The sequence below is a fragment of the Malurus melanocephalus genome, unplaced genomic scaffold (assembly GCF_030028575.1).
Source record: "Malurus melanocephalus ecotype Western Australia unplaced genomic scaffold, MMel_1.1 scaffold_268, whole genome shotgun sequence".
Classification (NCBI taxonomy): domain Eukaryota; kingdom Metazoa; phylum Chordata; class Aves; order Passeriformes; family Maluridae; genus Malurus; species Malurus melanocephalus.
Genome location: NW_026623500.1, coordinates 281,526 through 297,854, shown reverse-complemented (window position 1 = coordinate 297,854; position 16,329 = coordinate 281,526). Strand labels below are relative to the sequence as shown.

The 16,329-nt window shown below is 41.5% G+C and overlaps 1 protein-coding gene across 1 annotated transcript in view; it reads left to right on the top strand.

The window, feature by feature from the left end:
* The window catches only part of TENM2 (teneurin transmembrane protein 2), a 217,811-nt gene that overhangs the window by 151,856 nt on the left and 49,626 nt on the right, over positions 1-16,329 (top strand). Inside the window, exon 11 of the mRNA XM_057376024.1 lies at positions 12,534-12,680. Coding sequence (XP_057232007.1) covers positions 12,534-12,680 — 147 coding nt within the window. The remainder of the gene's footprint in view (positions 1-12,533; positions 12,681-16,329) is intronic.

Sequence of the window (16,329 nt, the reverse complement as noted above, 5' to 3'; positions counted from 1 at the left end):
TTTTTTTAGGTGCTGGAAAACTAAAGTTATTCAAAAGTCTGAAAAATGAATCAGATTCATAATTGATCTAGACCACATTTTTAAATAGTTTTTCATTGKTTTTAAATAGTTTTTCATAGCATTGAACTACTGAACTGAGGAACCACAGTGCATCAAGGTGCAGTCCCTGTTCTGAAAAGAAATAGTAAAGATARTAACTTTGATATCTAGGAGGTAAATATAATGGTGTAATTGTGTTTTAAACCATTCTTTTTAATTAAAAACTAAATCAGTTTGCAGTGAAAAATATTACTAGGTTGCTAGGTTGTGATTTTAGGTTAGAAGCACCACGAAGAGGACAATTATCCAAAAGCACAAATTAACAAAGAAAAAAGGAAAAAAAAATCAGTTTAGGAATTGCATTTTTYGCCTGGATCATGGTGGTTCATTGATTTTAAAAGTGGTGCTGCTTCAAATACTGTGATTTTCCAATTGCTGGGAATCAAAAGGAATTGCTGAGTTTCTTGCGGAATGAGCTCCTCAAGAAGAGCACTGAAGTTATTTTTGTAAATTCAGCATGTACAAACACAAACCCCTCAGTGTCCCAGAAGATGCTGATTCTCCTGAAAACAGARGCACATTAGTACAGATGAGAGAACTGACTTTCTGTTTCAGCCACTGGGAATTCCAGAGAGTAGAGCTCAGTCCCTAATGTAGCATGTTGCCATCCACTTTTCAGCACAGTTTAAATATAAACTGATCTGACTGCTTTCCATTTCATAAAGCAAGGCAAAGTGTGTGTGTGTGCTGGGTTACAGATCACGTATCTCTCRAACTAAAAGAGGAATTAGCATGATAGCATTCAGCCTCACAATGGAAATAGTGTGCTCAGAATTAAGCAGTTCTGTTTAAAAAAAGGGTGTTTCTCTTCCCTTCTCTGTTTTATTTTTAAATTGCAGAATGTGCATTTGAACCACAAAGGTATTACTGTAAGCAGGGAGCCATGAATCATTATTTACTGTTGAAAAATAAAAACACAATATGAATTTGTTAAAATGTTTTCATATTCTGATTAATCTTTACTTGGTTTGTTGTTTGGGTTTTTTTTTTAAGAGCAGCTTGATAACAGTGCAGGAGAAGCAGTAGCAATGTACCTTTCTTGCTTCAAAAAAGAAATTGAAAAGATGCTTTAGATTCAAGACAGAAAATCACTGCTCAGGAGTTGGTTCGGATTCTGAAATGAAGGTTAATCTTGCTCCCATGTGGCATTGCTAAAAGATTTCTGAATCAGGGTGGGGTGAGTACAGTGACACAGATTTTAAAATACAATTCATCTTTTTGTTGACTTCTTTGGAAACTAGGGGTAAAAAATGCTTTTTTTGTTATGGCCTCCCTTGGATTATTATTAATTGATTCTTTATCTTGAAACCAATCCATATATATTTTTCTTGTGTCCTGTGAATGCTGGATTTTTTTTTTTTTTTTTTCTTTTTTTTTCAAAATAAGTCAGCAATATTGATTCAGAATGGAGAAAGCCTTCCATATTTGGGGGAGTTACAGCCAGGGTTGCTCTGCACTCCTGGCTGCTGTAAAATTCCTCACCGAGGTGGTCATGGACCAGAAACCCAAACAATGCCCAGACCATGCATAGAAGGGGAAATGAAAAAATCCACACAGATTTCTGAGCATTACCTTGCTGTTGCAGCTTTCCTTAACTCAGGTCCAGAGGGGCCTGTGGATCTTACCACCTTTATGATTTTTCAGTGGAATCTTCTGTTGTGTAGTCCATAACGATTTTGATTGCTCATATGCTGAGTAAAAAAGTGACCCAAAATTGCTCAGACCCACCCTTAACTACAAACAGTAGTTCATATACTTAATCTAAAGGGTTAATTAGCAATGAAATACCACTCAGCAGGCATTTTGGACACACTGAAATGTCTCCTGAAATGGTTAATATTTCCATTAAAGTTGTTTTTTTAAAAATACAATTAAGACAATGCTTATTACAATCTAATTATATCCCTATTCCTTTTAATCTTTCAATCTTCCATACACAAAAAATTTGCAAAGTAAAATCTGTCATCTTTGACCAGTATTTKTGTTTCTAGTTACCATGAAATTCCTAAGATCCTCATTAACTAATTTAAAAGCATTGCTGCATGGAAAGTTTAAAGTATGAGATGCTTTGYAAAGGGAAATATTTATTCAGAAGAACTGGGGTAATTTGGCATGTGTGCCTTCCATTAAAGACTGCATCTATTTAACATCTATTCAACTGTTATAGTTACAGTTTTCCCTGCTCTGTTAAGGATTTTTGTCCGTATTTCTGAGATAAAATACTGTCATTTTAAAAATTCCTAGCAATTTGTATATAATGTATCAGTTTTCTTAAGGTGAGTGTTCCTACTGATACTAAATGGGACATTTCATAAAGTTATTTGCAGACTGTGACCCCAGATCTCAATTATTTAGTTTATTTTCTGTATTTTAATGAGGTATTATTTAATTTTGATCTTTAATCTTTAATCTTTATCTTGAGATAAAGATGTTATGAAATGTAAGGAGAGATGCCCCTCAAAAGTGAAACAACGACAGTGAATTGAAAAGGAAAATGTCGGTTCTTTTCAGTATTGCTTCTGATTTTTTTTTGTCCTGTGACTAAAGATTATAGGTTTATTAAAGAGGAACTTTCACAGGGATACTGCTGCTGATCCCTTCCTTGAATTAGGGAACTTCAGTGCAGCCTTGGAGATAATTACAATTAGTAAGGTGTTTCATTCAGCATGAGAAGCAGGAGTTCATGCTGGGGAAYGCACATAAAAGTCTTGTGCTGACAGATTCGTACCTTGAGGAATAAGGCTGTGTCACCAAACTGCAGGACAGTTTTTCCAGTGAGTGACACCCAGTTAAAAAGGATTTTTGCAGAAACTTTTCTGCATGCTTACAGCAGTTCTCAGAGTAAATTGGATATACGCTGTGCCTGATTAAGCATATTCCCACGTACATGTTTACCCTGAAAACCAGAGCTGTCCCCAAGTTCCCTTTGCTTGGTTAGAGATCTCACAGAGTCAAACACCATCAAACTGCAGGTGGGAGACCCTCAGGTCACATTCTGGTGCTGCAAGGTGTTCCCTGCTGGTGGCACACAGAGGGGAACACTCTGGAAATCTCAGCAGCTCCAGGGGGGCAGCGCTTGTTGTGATGCTCCCAGCTGAAGGATTGAGCAGTGGGAAGAGGCTGCACGCTGCTCAGGTTCACAGCTCTGAACAAATTAATGGTCATTAGCTAAAGGAAAGCTAATTAATATGGTTCTAGCACGTTCCTTGAAATGTGGGGGCAGTTCAGCCATATATAGACAATGAACAATGACACCATACCCCACAGAAATTATGGGAAACAGGCAGAGTGTAGTAACCGAAATTATGATTTTATTGGAGCACTGAGGGTCAGTAATGCTGGCCTTCAGGGCAAGCTCATGTTCTGATACCTTTCCCCTGGAACTTTTTTAAGATAAGTAATAAACTGGATAGAAAAGAAAAAAAGAAACATTTCTTTGACGTGTTTGTTCTGTTTAGAGACACAATGAGCTACTATCCAATTCAACGCTGAATTTCCAGCATTGCAGAGAGTTAAAACAGTAGCAAATTGTCTTTTAGATGTCCCTTGAATAGACTTTAGATTTTTAAATTATTATTATTWKTWWTTRKWAKTWKMWKTTWAMYKSYKKTTKKTTKGGGKKTTTTTTGTAAACTGAAGCAAATATCCTGACARTTCATAGTTGTGCACCTTTTTGCTTGACATGGGCCAGCGAATGACGTATATTAATTCAATATACTGATTGTCCTGGCCATACAATCCCATTACAGCTGAGCTGGAGTGGTCTCTGGATTTCTTGGCTGCATTTCCCACTCCCTSACCTCATGCTGCTCTTCCCAAGTGCTCCTGGAAAACAGTCCCAGTGGAAGCAGTGCCAACCCTCCTGCCCYGGGATGGCTTAAAAGCTGTCAAATGTGGGTACAAGGCAATCAAGTTAAAAGTTTTATTGGTGCTTCTGATGGTTTCAACWGAGAAGTGGAAAATAAATGCTCTACCCAGCAGCAGAAAGACTTAAGTATTCGTTCCAGAGAATTAAGGACACTTCTTGTGAGGCAAGGGGAGGAGCAGAGCCATCGGTTGCCTGGTAGTAAATATGTTTAATGTAAAGCAAGCAGAGCTTAAAGAGCTCGTTTCTCTTCCARATTTCTTCCAAGTGCAGATTAAATACTCTCAGCTTTCTTGGGGGGGAGATGGAGAAGATGATCTCCCTAGTAGATCAAAATCACTTTCACTGATTTATTTAGTATTTAAATATCAAAGCAACTGGCTGTGTCTGACAGATTATGAGGTTTCTTCCTTCACCACCACGTAGGCAGATTAAAAAAAAAAAAGGAACAAAAAGAGAACTTTTTAATGCATGCAGGATTTAAACCAGTTCATTTGTGAACACTACATTTTTATTTCTGTAGCTTTTATTAGTTATTTGTGCAGCTAGTAGATACAAAAATTGGAAAATGGCATRATATTCATGAGGCTTATGTATGTTGACAAGGGATGCAGAATGGTGCCTTGCACTTTGGAATTAAAGGGATGTTTATAAAGTATATTTTATGTACTGAAATATTCATCTTCTGTGCTGTATCTGCCAAACAACTCAGCCTACACAAATACTCACATAACTCACAATACATTGCTTATCTATTTTAATTTGTTTTGCATACACTGCCTGTGTGGTGGAATACTGCTCCTAGGTCACGAGCATTATTTCATCCTTTTTATTTATGTTTATTCAAACTCCATAAATTTTAGCCCTAACAAACACGTGAGATATATTTATTTTAATATTCAAATATCCATTCTTTTTGGTCACTTGTAATCATATTTTACTGTCACAAAGATTTAGGATTACTGCAAGCCAGAAGGCGTGTGAGGAGCATTTAGTGTATTTCTGCTATTTTTCATCCCAAACTATTCCACAGTGTTTCATAAAAACTTCTGTTTTTTTCTTTGTCACTTTCTTTGGATATTTCTTTGGGACTGCTGGAATGTTGGAACTCTGAGGTCTAAAACCATGCAGCTATTTAACGGAATCGATGTGATTAATACTTTAAGAAGATCAGCTGCAAAATATAATGCACATGTCTACATAGTTCTTTTCATCCTGAAGGGATTCCAAAGTTCTGTACTAAATTTAAGGGACAGAACAAACTAATCTGCCACACAGTAATAGAGGAAACTGCCTACTTATGTTAAGGCTGATATTTATTCTTCTGTTAGAGATAACCTGCGCACTTACACAGGATCAGCATTTGCATACCTGAAAGTTAATTGCTAAATTATGAATTCTATGCAGGCATTAATATCTAATGAATAGCAAGCAATTATATTTTAATAATGCCTGAGAAAACTGGGATTCCCTGCCCAGAGATTTATGAGTTATAAAGCTCTAAAACCGAAGGGATCATAGATAATTCAGTTTAGAAAGGATGTCAGGAGGTCAACTGGTCCAACCTCTCCTTCAGAGTGGGGTTGTTAGGTCAGACATCAGACTCAGGYCCATAGTTTTTAGGGCAGGCTCTCCACAACCCCCCTGCCACTGGCCAGGCTGGTCCCACTCRGTGCTCTTGCTCTGCATCTTTTGTAGTGTACTGAGCTGTTTAAGCAGTTTATAATACCTGCTTGTTCTCACTGCAGTTCCCTGCTTGTGTATTTGTGTGTGTGCATGAAWCCCATTGCCTCGCATCCCTGAATCCAAACTGAATAGGAAATACTGATGTAAACTACTATGAAGCTTCAGTGACACATAAGGGGAGCAGTTCTGCTTGGTCACTCTMAATGCTGGCTTGGCTTACTGGGCATTTTGATTGACTTTAACTCCACTATTTTCTCAAGTTTTCTGTATGTTAAAGAAGTTATGGTCAAAGAAATGCAGATAGTATTTGGAGGATAAGTGTGTAATAAGTGATTTTTATTCTTTATCTATATGTGGTCTTTCTCTGCTAAGGAGAAAAGGAATGCATTCCTCCTTTATGCCATATGTGGAAGATTTGTAAAGTGAAAAAAAGTATTTTGAAGCTGATGACTGAACTGAGAAAACCTTCCTTCAAAAATCCTAAATTCCATTAAGTGTAGATTACATTGTAATTAGGTTAGAGATTCTTTTAAATATGAAGTCAGTGTTTTGCTTATTGCCCTTCAATTGACTGAATTTACACATCCTGTCTGATCGGTCACTTTATCATTACRCTGACACAAAGCTATTTATATAGACATTATTTTAGAGATAAATCCAGCCTGAGAAGGCTTCTTTCTCAGAAAGGATATTACACATTACAAAGGATGATGCTAGTCCTTGTGTGTGATATCAGAAACATTAATACAATAAAAGATTATGCCTGTGGTAGTAGTTTTATGAATGCAATTTCACCTGGAATTATATTCTAAATGGATTTTGTTACAGTGAGATTAATTTGAAAGACCCAGCTATCTTAAATACAAATTTTACAGCATCTTTTATATATCTTTTTATTGGGTATATGAATAGGAGCTGGATATGAGTCTTGTTTGAAAAGAACACACTGTGTAACTCAGATGTGCTGGTTGGGTCAAATTTTAGCTCCTGCTCAAAATTTCAGCAAATAATCTGCTTGTCCTCTAGAAGGAACTGCGTGGCTCTGCTGCAGCTTTTGGGCTGTGGTGGTGTCCGAATTTATATTCCACGTAATTTCTTTTTTCATGCTGGTGCCCCACTGAACTCATCCCCTGACCCTGGTAAAGCCATGGGCACAGTGCTGGGTTTGGTGCAGGAGGTGAGGTGTCCTTGTGCTCACAGTGACAGCACTGGGGTGCAGAGAGAGCTGTGCCTGTCCCAGTGCACTCAGACCCTCAGCCCTGCAGAGCCTGCTCAGTCTGGAGAGTGAGCTGCCCAAAAAAGCAGTGTCTCTTCCTTCTGGAAACTCCTTTCTATCTGTAAGCAGTGCAGATTATAGGCTCAGCTGAAGCTGTGTGTGCATACCCAACGTTCTGAGCATGGATATTTTGATTATTGATCTGTTTGGTTTCCTCAAGTCTCAGGACGGTGTAGCACAGACCATGCCCCTCTTTTCCCTGCCCAGCTGCTGGCAGCTCGGAGGGGTGATCACACCAAGAGCTGATGACAGAGAACTCTGCTGGTTGTACCAGGGGAGACCTCGAGGGTGTCTTCCCCCACCAAGTCACAGGAGCCCATCTGCTCGAGTCACTTTAAATGAAGGTGGATAAAATGGAATGTTCTGCTGGGAGCAATCCCTTGGTAAYAAGGTCTGATGCTCTCGTACCCCTGGGGTTTTCTTCAATCTCAAATTTTTGTAACCTGTGTTGCAACATGGGCTTTCCTCTCTTTTTGTTTCTATGTGTGACTCTGTATCTTTTTTACTGTTCTTTTTCTTCAGAAAGATGTAAGCAGCTTTTCTTGACAGTCACTTTTTTATACCATCAGTTTCCTATTGTGGGGAGCTTTACTTTTCTTCTAAACAGTCGTATGTTTTTTCTCCTATTTCTCTRTTTTGTTTGGAAAGTTGGATGTTCCCTGAGTTCCTGCCTTTACATGTCAAAGACTGGAATTGCATAGATAGCTAGTAGATAGAATTTAGGGTCACATTCTGTTATGACATACATATCCCAGGCAATTTAGGAATCTTACCTAAAATTCCTAATTGTCTATCTGCACAGGAGGTGTTAGAGTAGAGGATTTCAGGGCTCTTTCATTATACTTTTTGGCTATTCCCTTTTTTCWGTTCAATAAATAAAATTTTGGCTGGGCCAGTCTGTAGTTCTAACTCAGGCATGCATTCATCTGCCCAGCACATCTGCAAATAGATATTTATTCTTTATTCCTTTGTTTGATGTATAGCTTAAAGAAATATTTAAGGCATTGGGTATTTTTTTAAAAAATATATTTTTTTTTTAAATTACAAAGGACAAAAAGGAGCAGCAAGGCAGCCAGTGAAAGCATGTTGGTGACAAACATTTGATGGCACAGAGGAGCTCCTGCTCTGTRTGAGCCCCCTCTGGAAAGCAGCAGCTCTGTTGTTGTCCGTGAGCAGCCACACTGTGCTTTGTGCTGCACGGAGAGGATGGGCTCATTGCTGGCAATTTGTCAATCAGTGTCACCACCCTGCCTCAGAGAGCCGGGCTGCTGCCTCTGCATGGCTCCAGCCTGTTCTGGAACTGTCCAAACTCCCTCAAAGGGACCTCACCTCTCACTCAAGCAGCACTCTATTTCACTGACATGCGTTTAGTTATGTGTTTGGGGTTCSAGTTTATTTCAGTTGAAGAATTACTCTGTAGAAAATGACTTGTGTATGTGCCTACCATAGCACTGTGTATCATTTTTATTTGTATGCCCTTTCTTTGGCTTTAACTAAGCCCCGCAGGCTTTGGAATTGAAGGATTAAAAAATAACAATAGCAAATAAAAAGCATAATTTTATTTTCAGTGTTGCTAGGTACCTCATTCTATGTACCTCATTTATTATTTGCTAGATAGCTGTAGGCATACCAGCAGCTCGCTGAAGGAATGAACAGAAAATATGAAAACAGTGATTATCCTCTAAAATACAAATTAAACAGGCTATTGTCATTACAGCTTTTATGTCATTTCTCTAAATTCTTCAGGTACCTTCATATCCCAGACTACTTTTATTTGCTACAGTTCTGTAGTTAACAGCTGTAATGAGGAAAGGAGCATTGAAATGTAATTTAAATGTTCCCGTTGGAACTCGTGTGCATCCTGTGAGTGAGCAAACACMGTGCTGTAGAACATGCTCTTCTCTGCAGGGCTTCCTCACCCACAGGACCACCTGGTCCAGCCTCAGCTGAAGTCCATGGAAAGGCTCCTGCAGGCTTTGGATCAGGATGTGTCAAATGAGGTCATGTGGAAAGATAAACACAGGATATCATTCTCCAGACTGTAGCTGCACCACATGTGCACTGAATGGGGAGAGCTGCTGGGAACCCATTCTGCTGGAGAATGCTCTTTGGAGAATAAATGGCTGATGGCATAGGATCACAAGGACTCAGAAGATGCATTCTCCTGATTTACTTCTATTTTTCCATGTACAAACTGAGTGGAGGCTAAAAGCATCATCTTTTTCTRTAAGTGGTTCTGAGATACCATTTAGATTTTTTTTTCCTTTATGCCTCCTATTCTCTTTTTTTCCATTTCATTTTACTAAGAGGCTACCTCTTCCTTCAGAGTTTGGAAACTAAAAAGAGCAAGGTTTCTCTTTCCCTGGCTGCCCTTTCCCTTCCCCTTTTTCCCCACCATGAGTGGGAGTTCTGATAATTCTGRCTGAAACCATAAATTAATTGGGCAGAATTCATGTTTTAGTTTACTTTAAATGTTTGGAGCTTAAAGCAGTTTATACAATGGAAAATCTATGTATATGTGGGAAGCTGGACATGTGTATTTGTATACCTGGAGTTTGGGAGTATCAGTGGAGTGAAAAGGAACTCTGTGCAGAATTTATCCAAAATTGGATTAGAATTCTTGATRCACTACTTAGATACTGGAAATTAATTTGCTGAGGTCAAAAGTGAATTAATCACCTTACAATTTACAATTTAATCTCAGAATACTATTTCACTGTAGATGAAACCTGGGTGTATTGTCTTGTAAATATATACAGCACTATCCATTTTTGAAACAAGCCCTGTCCGTATTATGGTTTTTTCTGTTCATGGTGATTCTGACTCTGATATSTCTCAGATGCCCCTTTCAGACTCCTGATGCAGTATTGGGAAAGGTATTGAAATCTTTTTTTCTATTGTAATTGTACATTCATTGTGTAGCTGTAGTACATCTCCCAAATTCCAGTCTCACAGGCGAGCTGGAGATGGAGAGAAGGGAGGCTGCATTAGTGTTTCACCTTTAGCAGCAGCCAGAAAWGTGTGAGACACTTGAACTGCTGTTGCCTGTACTCTGCCTGTTCTGTGAATAAATAGGTTGTCAATCTAGCACTTTAAACAAGCACTTCCTTCTTTTTTAACCTTGCTTCTTGACATTTTCCATTAAGCATGCTGTAATGGAACAGATGAGGAGAATTTCTCCGCACACCAGGAATAGCAACCTATCTGCTTAGCACGAAGGGCTCTTTTCTGTGCAGTGACTGAGGGCTTCATCCCACACTGGATTGCTTCTTGAGATGAGGAGCTGATAGCCCTTCCCTGTGTGCCTGCTGGCTCTGAGAGTGTCCCAGCCAGCCAGGAGGCAGCACACTGCTGAGTGTGGTGAACGCAGGCTCTGAGTAKTTCTTGGCTGTGCTTCCTGCAGTGATTCTGTCCAGCAAAGGCCATATGTCCAGCTGTGGCACTGAGCCTTGGCTGAGCCTCTGAAGGCTCCTCAGGCACTTTGTCACCTTGTCCACTCTCCAAATGCCCTGATTGCCACCAAGGTCCATGAGATAAATGGAAATGCTGTGTATGCAGAGGATTTCATCAGTACTAATCRCTGCTTACAGGCACAGGTAGGAAGATTTAAAAAGATAGTCAGTGCAATTCCTAAATATAAGCCTTCTTTAGAAGAAAACTGGGTATTACTAGATCACAGTGGAGCTCTGTTCTCTGGTCTAACAGGCTGTAATGCTGCATAGATATTTGCCTGAAGAAAGGCAAAACCAGAAATCTGTAAGTGCCCACAGGCACATACAGAGTCATAACCACACAAAATACCTGGTAAGCTGTCCATTACTTAAAGCTGTTTAGAAGCTAATTCATCATTTATTTAATAGATCTTTTAAGGAAGACATTCTTGTCCAAGCACTTGGATCTTACTGCAGCCCACTGCTGTTCATTCCCTTGCTTCTGATATTTATGCTGTTCAAACAGCGAGTCTGTCTTTGGMAGGCTGCAGTTAAATAAGCTCTGTGGAGGTAGCGTAGTGTTTCCTAGCAACACCATGTCTGTGGCACTGAYGCTGCCTTCCCTCTCCACGCTAAACGCAAAGTCATGTCCATTAATCCCCAGCTACACTTAAAACTTTTCGGGGATTTTGCTAGCTCCCTACTGTTCATGTTTTCATCTTGCTCGTACGCTGCGAGGCAAACTGCTCCAGTGATTTAATTCTCTTCAGTGCCTCGGTATAAAACCAGCCGTGTGTGTTGTATAGTCACAATTACTATTTGTTTTTCATTTAAAACAAATCATTTGCCCTACACTGCGGTGCCTCCCTCAATTGTTAACATTTTGGTCATTCAAAGAACCTGACAGATGAAAGAGTTAAACTAAATGTCTTGAAAATCTGTTACCTGTGCTGCAAAAGAAACTGCAATTTTTCAATTTATGTAGTGGCAAAATAGCCCTTAATTTAAGTGAAAGGAGCTTTTTATGTTTTTAATACACCGCAACATGGAAATAAAACTTATAGRACTTGTTTCTATCGCTGACAGCTTTCTGTGTAAGATGAACTGAATAGTCTGTGACCTCTTGTGATCCCAGTTGTGTGAGTTCCAGAGAGATCACTTTGTTGAAAGGGAAACACCTGCAGCATTGTGAGAATGAGTCTGGGGTCAGCGAAACTGCTCTCTGACTTCAGCTGGCTACAGCCAAGGCAGCTGGGAGGAGCAGGAAGAGACAAACTCAGAGCTGTGGCTTTCTGAACAGGTTCATAAAAACACACACCTGTTGTCAGGCAACAGTGTCCTCTCCTGCTCAGAGTCATGAAGAGGTGCTGCGAGAGGTCTGCTGCAGGCTTCAAATCTTCTGTCACCCCACAGACAAATATTCATGCTTGAGTGCACTGGGTGTTGATGGATTTCATTGTATATGCCAAGGCTGYAGTTTGGTTCTTACCCTTTTTTCATACTGAATATTCAGTAAGATACAGTAGTGTCTCTTGAGACCCATTTACTTATAGGAAAAAGGAGTCAAGGTGTTCTATCACCTATGGACACTTGTTAGAACATGTAAGCAGCTTAGCTTATTAATATTTTTGTTCCTAATTTGGCTCTTGCTATACARTAAGTCATGTATATAGTCAATTCAAAACCTTCATCTTTTGGGGAACATCTCTTCTAATATGTTTTTCAGAAAGTGTAAAATGTTACTTTAAAATAGAAGTAAACTTAGTTTTAAATAGGTAGGTATTCTAAAATTACYGTCAGTGAAGGAAAATAYTTTCAAAACTATTTAAACTTYGTGTTTAGAGACGTTCTAGAGAATRATGTAACATTCTGTGGTACGAKAAGTCCTCTGAGCATTGATGAGCTTGTTGAAGATGTTCTCTCTCATGTGTACACACACATACAGAGGGGAAAATAAGAGACAGGTCTGGACCTTTATTAGGTTCTCAAAACGTGTATTCAGCAGGTAGGGCTCCCCTTCCCTTCGTCTTGAGCTAGAGCCCCGTTTCTCGAGGTGTCCCCTCCTTTAGCGGCAGTGTTGGTGCCCSTGGCACGGCAGGGTCTTTTTGTCTGCACAGCCACGGCCGGAGCGCAGGGGTGTGTGCCCGGGGCTCACCGTGTCCCTTTGTGCTCGCAGATGGCTGCCCGGACCTGTGCAATGGCAACGGGAGGTGCACGCTGGGCCAGAACAGCTGGCAGTGCGTCTGCCAGAGCGGCTGGAGGGGCCCGGGCTGCAGCGTCGCCATGGAGACCGCCTGCGCCGACAACAAGGACAACGAGGGAGGTGAGCGGAGCCGTGCGGGGCCCGGGGCTCGCAGCGGAGCGGAGCGCCGCACACACCGGCATTGCCGACAGGCCTTGTCCTGCCCAGGGGCTGTGCTGCATTCCCTGCCAAGGACGGGGAGCTGTGGCCGTGTGGGGCACGCAGGGACCCCGGGCGGGAGGCTGAGGCCCGGCCGAGCCTGTGTGGGGAGCACCGCCGGAGCGGCCTGCGGCGGGCTGCGGGGGCACGGAGAGCAGAGAGAGGAGAGAGGAGCTCCCTGTGCCCGTGTGGCCCTGGAGGTGCTCCCTGTGCCCGTGTGGTCCTGGAGGAGCTCCCTGTGGCCCTGGAGGAGCTCCCTGTGCCCGTGTGGCCCTGGAGGAGTTCCCTGTGCCCGTGTGGTCCTGGAGGAGCTCCCTGTGCCCCTTGAAGTGCTCCCTGTGCCCGTGTCCCCCTGGAGGAGTTCCCTGTGCCCCTGGAGGTGCTCCATGTCCCCCTGGAGGAGCTCCCTGTGCCCCCGGAGAAGTTCGCTGTGCCCCTGGAGGAGCTCACTGTGTCCCTGGAGGTGCTCCCTTTGTCCTTCTTGAGGGGAGCTCCCTGTGCCCCCGGAGAAGTTCGCTGTGCCCCTGGAGGAGTTCCCTGTGTCCCTGGAGGTGCTCCCTGTGCCCTTGGCGCAGCTGGCAGAGCCATTTTGTGGCACCCTGTCCTGGCCGTGCCAGGGCCGGGGTCCTGCTCTCAGTGCACAGCCCCTGCCAGGCTGTCCCTGGTGTCACACAGCCCCTGCCAGGCTGTCCCTCGTGTCATACAGCCCCTGCCAGGCTGTCCCTTGTGTCACAGCCCCTGCCAGGCTGTCCCTCGTGTCACACAGCCCCTGCCAGGCTGTCCCTTGTGTCACAGCCCCTGCCAGGCTGTCCCTCGCTGTCACAGCCCCTGCCAGGCTGTCCCTCGTGTCACACAGCCCCTGCCAGGCTGTCCCTCGTGTCACAGCCCCTGCCAGGCTGTCCCTCACTGCCACACCGCACAGTTCACATGCCAAGCTCCAGAGCGCTGGGCAAAGTGTGCTCAGTGGGTGTGTGTGGTAAGGGGCTGACAGCCCTGCTCAGTTTTCCCTGCCCTTCATCAGGCATATCCCTATTGAATATAGGACATGTCCTGTGTTTCCCTTCAAAGATTTTTTCTGGTTTTGTAGAGGCTTCCATGGTGGCCTGAAAGCAGTTTTGAAGTGTTGTGCTTTCTAACCAAGATTGGTTAATTTCCTCCTTCAGTTARAGGAACTTTCTTATTCCTTTCAATATAATGTCTTTAGTAAGTCACATAGATCCTTTTTCATRTGCTTCTGCTCTCTGTTATAAACCAAACATCAGAGACGGCTTTCTTCCTTGAGACTCCTTCCCTTTTCCTTGGCCAATAATTTATCTAAAGAAAACATCTCTTGTTTGCTGATTAATAAATATTTTATGAATGTATTTCCTAAAACTGCAAAGCAACGTTGGGCTGTATCTAGGTTAAAATTGTCATTAGGATGAGTGCTTTAATTTTATTTAAGACTTCAGGTTTTAGWAACTGTTTGTAACTGTTCTCCCAAACTGAGAAACAGGTGTATTTGATTTTGATTACATGRTATTAGCCACACCTGAATATCATCAACTAGTTTTAATGTGTAAATCCTCTGTTAGTTCCTTGGTTTCACATGATCAGAGCTTACAGAAGTATTTTAGAAGTTCTAAAGCTAATTCCATTTCAGAGAACTAGAACTTCCTTTATTACTCAGTTTTAAAGAGCACAATCTAACTGCCAAAGTACATTAATTGGCATTTGAGTATACAATAGAACACACTTAACTTATGTTAATACTCATTGTAAGAAACTAAGAGGTGAAATGCATAGGTTTGCAGTTTTTACCAGCTTTGAGGATTATAAAGGGAAATTTGAAAATGGAAGTAATTACTACAATTTCCTCAAAGAAAGGAAAAAGTTTGGAAACATTATTAGAAATACTGGAACAAGAGGTTTGTTTATCTATCCAAGACATCATTTTGCACTTGTAAAATAGAAAGGCAAAGGGGAGRAAATGACCAGTGACATTCTTCAGCTGCTCATCCAAATGAAAAATTGTAGATTTATAAAACTTATTCAAAGAACACAAACAGTAGCTCATCAAAGGCAAAGAATACATAGAGAAGATTCCATACAACAGACATATTATATTACTAATAAATTAGTAATTAATGCAGAATGGTATATTCCATTATCATGCAAGTTGCATGSATTTGGGTTTACCATGGTTAAGCTTGTGAAAGAAAATTAGTTGGTCTCGCTGAAGGCTGGAAAGGTTTAGGGAAGATCTCCACAGATGTTCTCAGTGTTTGCATTTTTAGCATTCCAGAGTCTGGAGATGTTACTGGTCATTAGTTCTTGTGAGGGTAAATAGTTAAAAAATTTAAGCTTGATCCAAGAACCAAAAAACCAGAGAAGTCCCTTTGACCCCCATGTTTTCACATGGGGATTTATGTTAAAGGCAGAAATTAATCTCTTGTCTTCTGGCCCTTTGCTCAGTGCTTTAATTCAATCATTCCTGCTCTTAATCRTCTCACTCTTATTACATTCCTGTAGAATGTTTGTGTGAGGGAGCTCAGGTGCTCTTCAGCCCCTGTTCAGGGTGCTGTTGCTCCACAAACTTGCCAGGCATTCCTGAAAAAACGAGGAGAGGCTGAGTGAGCCCTGCTGTGTTTCCTGCACAGAGCTGCCCTCAGGCTCTGGCACTGCAGTGCTCTCAGCATCKCTCCTGCCTTCATTTGTGCTGCTTGATTGTTTGTTAAGTTTCAGATTTCTTTGAGATGTCCTGGGGTCTTGTCCCAAATATGCAGTGAGGACAGAGGCATTGTCTTCACTATCAGTGTGTCAAACWGTCAGTTGTAAGAGCTACAACAAAACTCAAAAATTAATATAACGTTAATAACCTAATTTCTTAATATCTTAGACTGCAGTCCTGCCTTTGGCTGAGCTCTGCTGCTCTGTTCATGTCTGGGTCACCACACACCTGGCCAGGAATGTGTCCTGTGACCTCTGTGTTTGTAGGGGAGTGTGCAGGAATGGAGAAGTTGGAAGGGATGTGCGTTCTGTGCTCCAAACTGCACCTTTATGTGATTGTGACTCTGTATATAAAGGAATAGATAAAATTAAGTTTTCTCGTTAGACAAAGCTGAAATCTCTACTATGGGAATCRGTATTAAAGATCCAGCTAGTTACCAGAACCCCAAGTTTCACATAAAATGCAAGTTTATTGGAAGTTAAAGAAATTGCCTCTCTTCCCAGTCACTCTTTTCATTTGAGACTCAGCTGAGTTCATTTGCAGAAAAGTGTTGAACTCATTTGCTGCTCCATTACCAACATTGCTCTGTTAACATAGAGAAGTGGTTCTGGGGTAGTACTGAGCACACAAACTGTTCTTTCAGAAGGCAGTAGGGTAGCTAAAAATACTCTTTTTTTTGCCTAAATGAGGTCCTTCTCTGGGCAGTTGAACCTCCTTCATTTCTGTCCATCTCCACATGTTGTTAAACTACAGCTCCTTTAGCATGCCACTGAAAGGGAACTATCATTTCCTGTCTTCTGTGGCAGCAGATTTAACATATTTTGGAGCTATTTCCCTGTTCAGCCATTCTTATTGCAATTG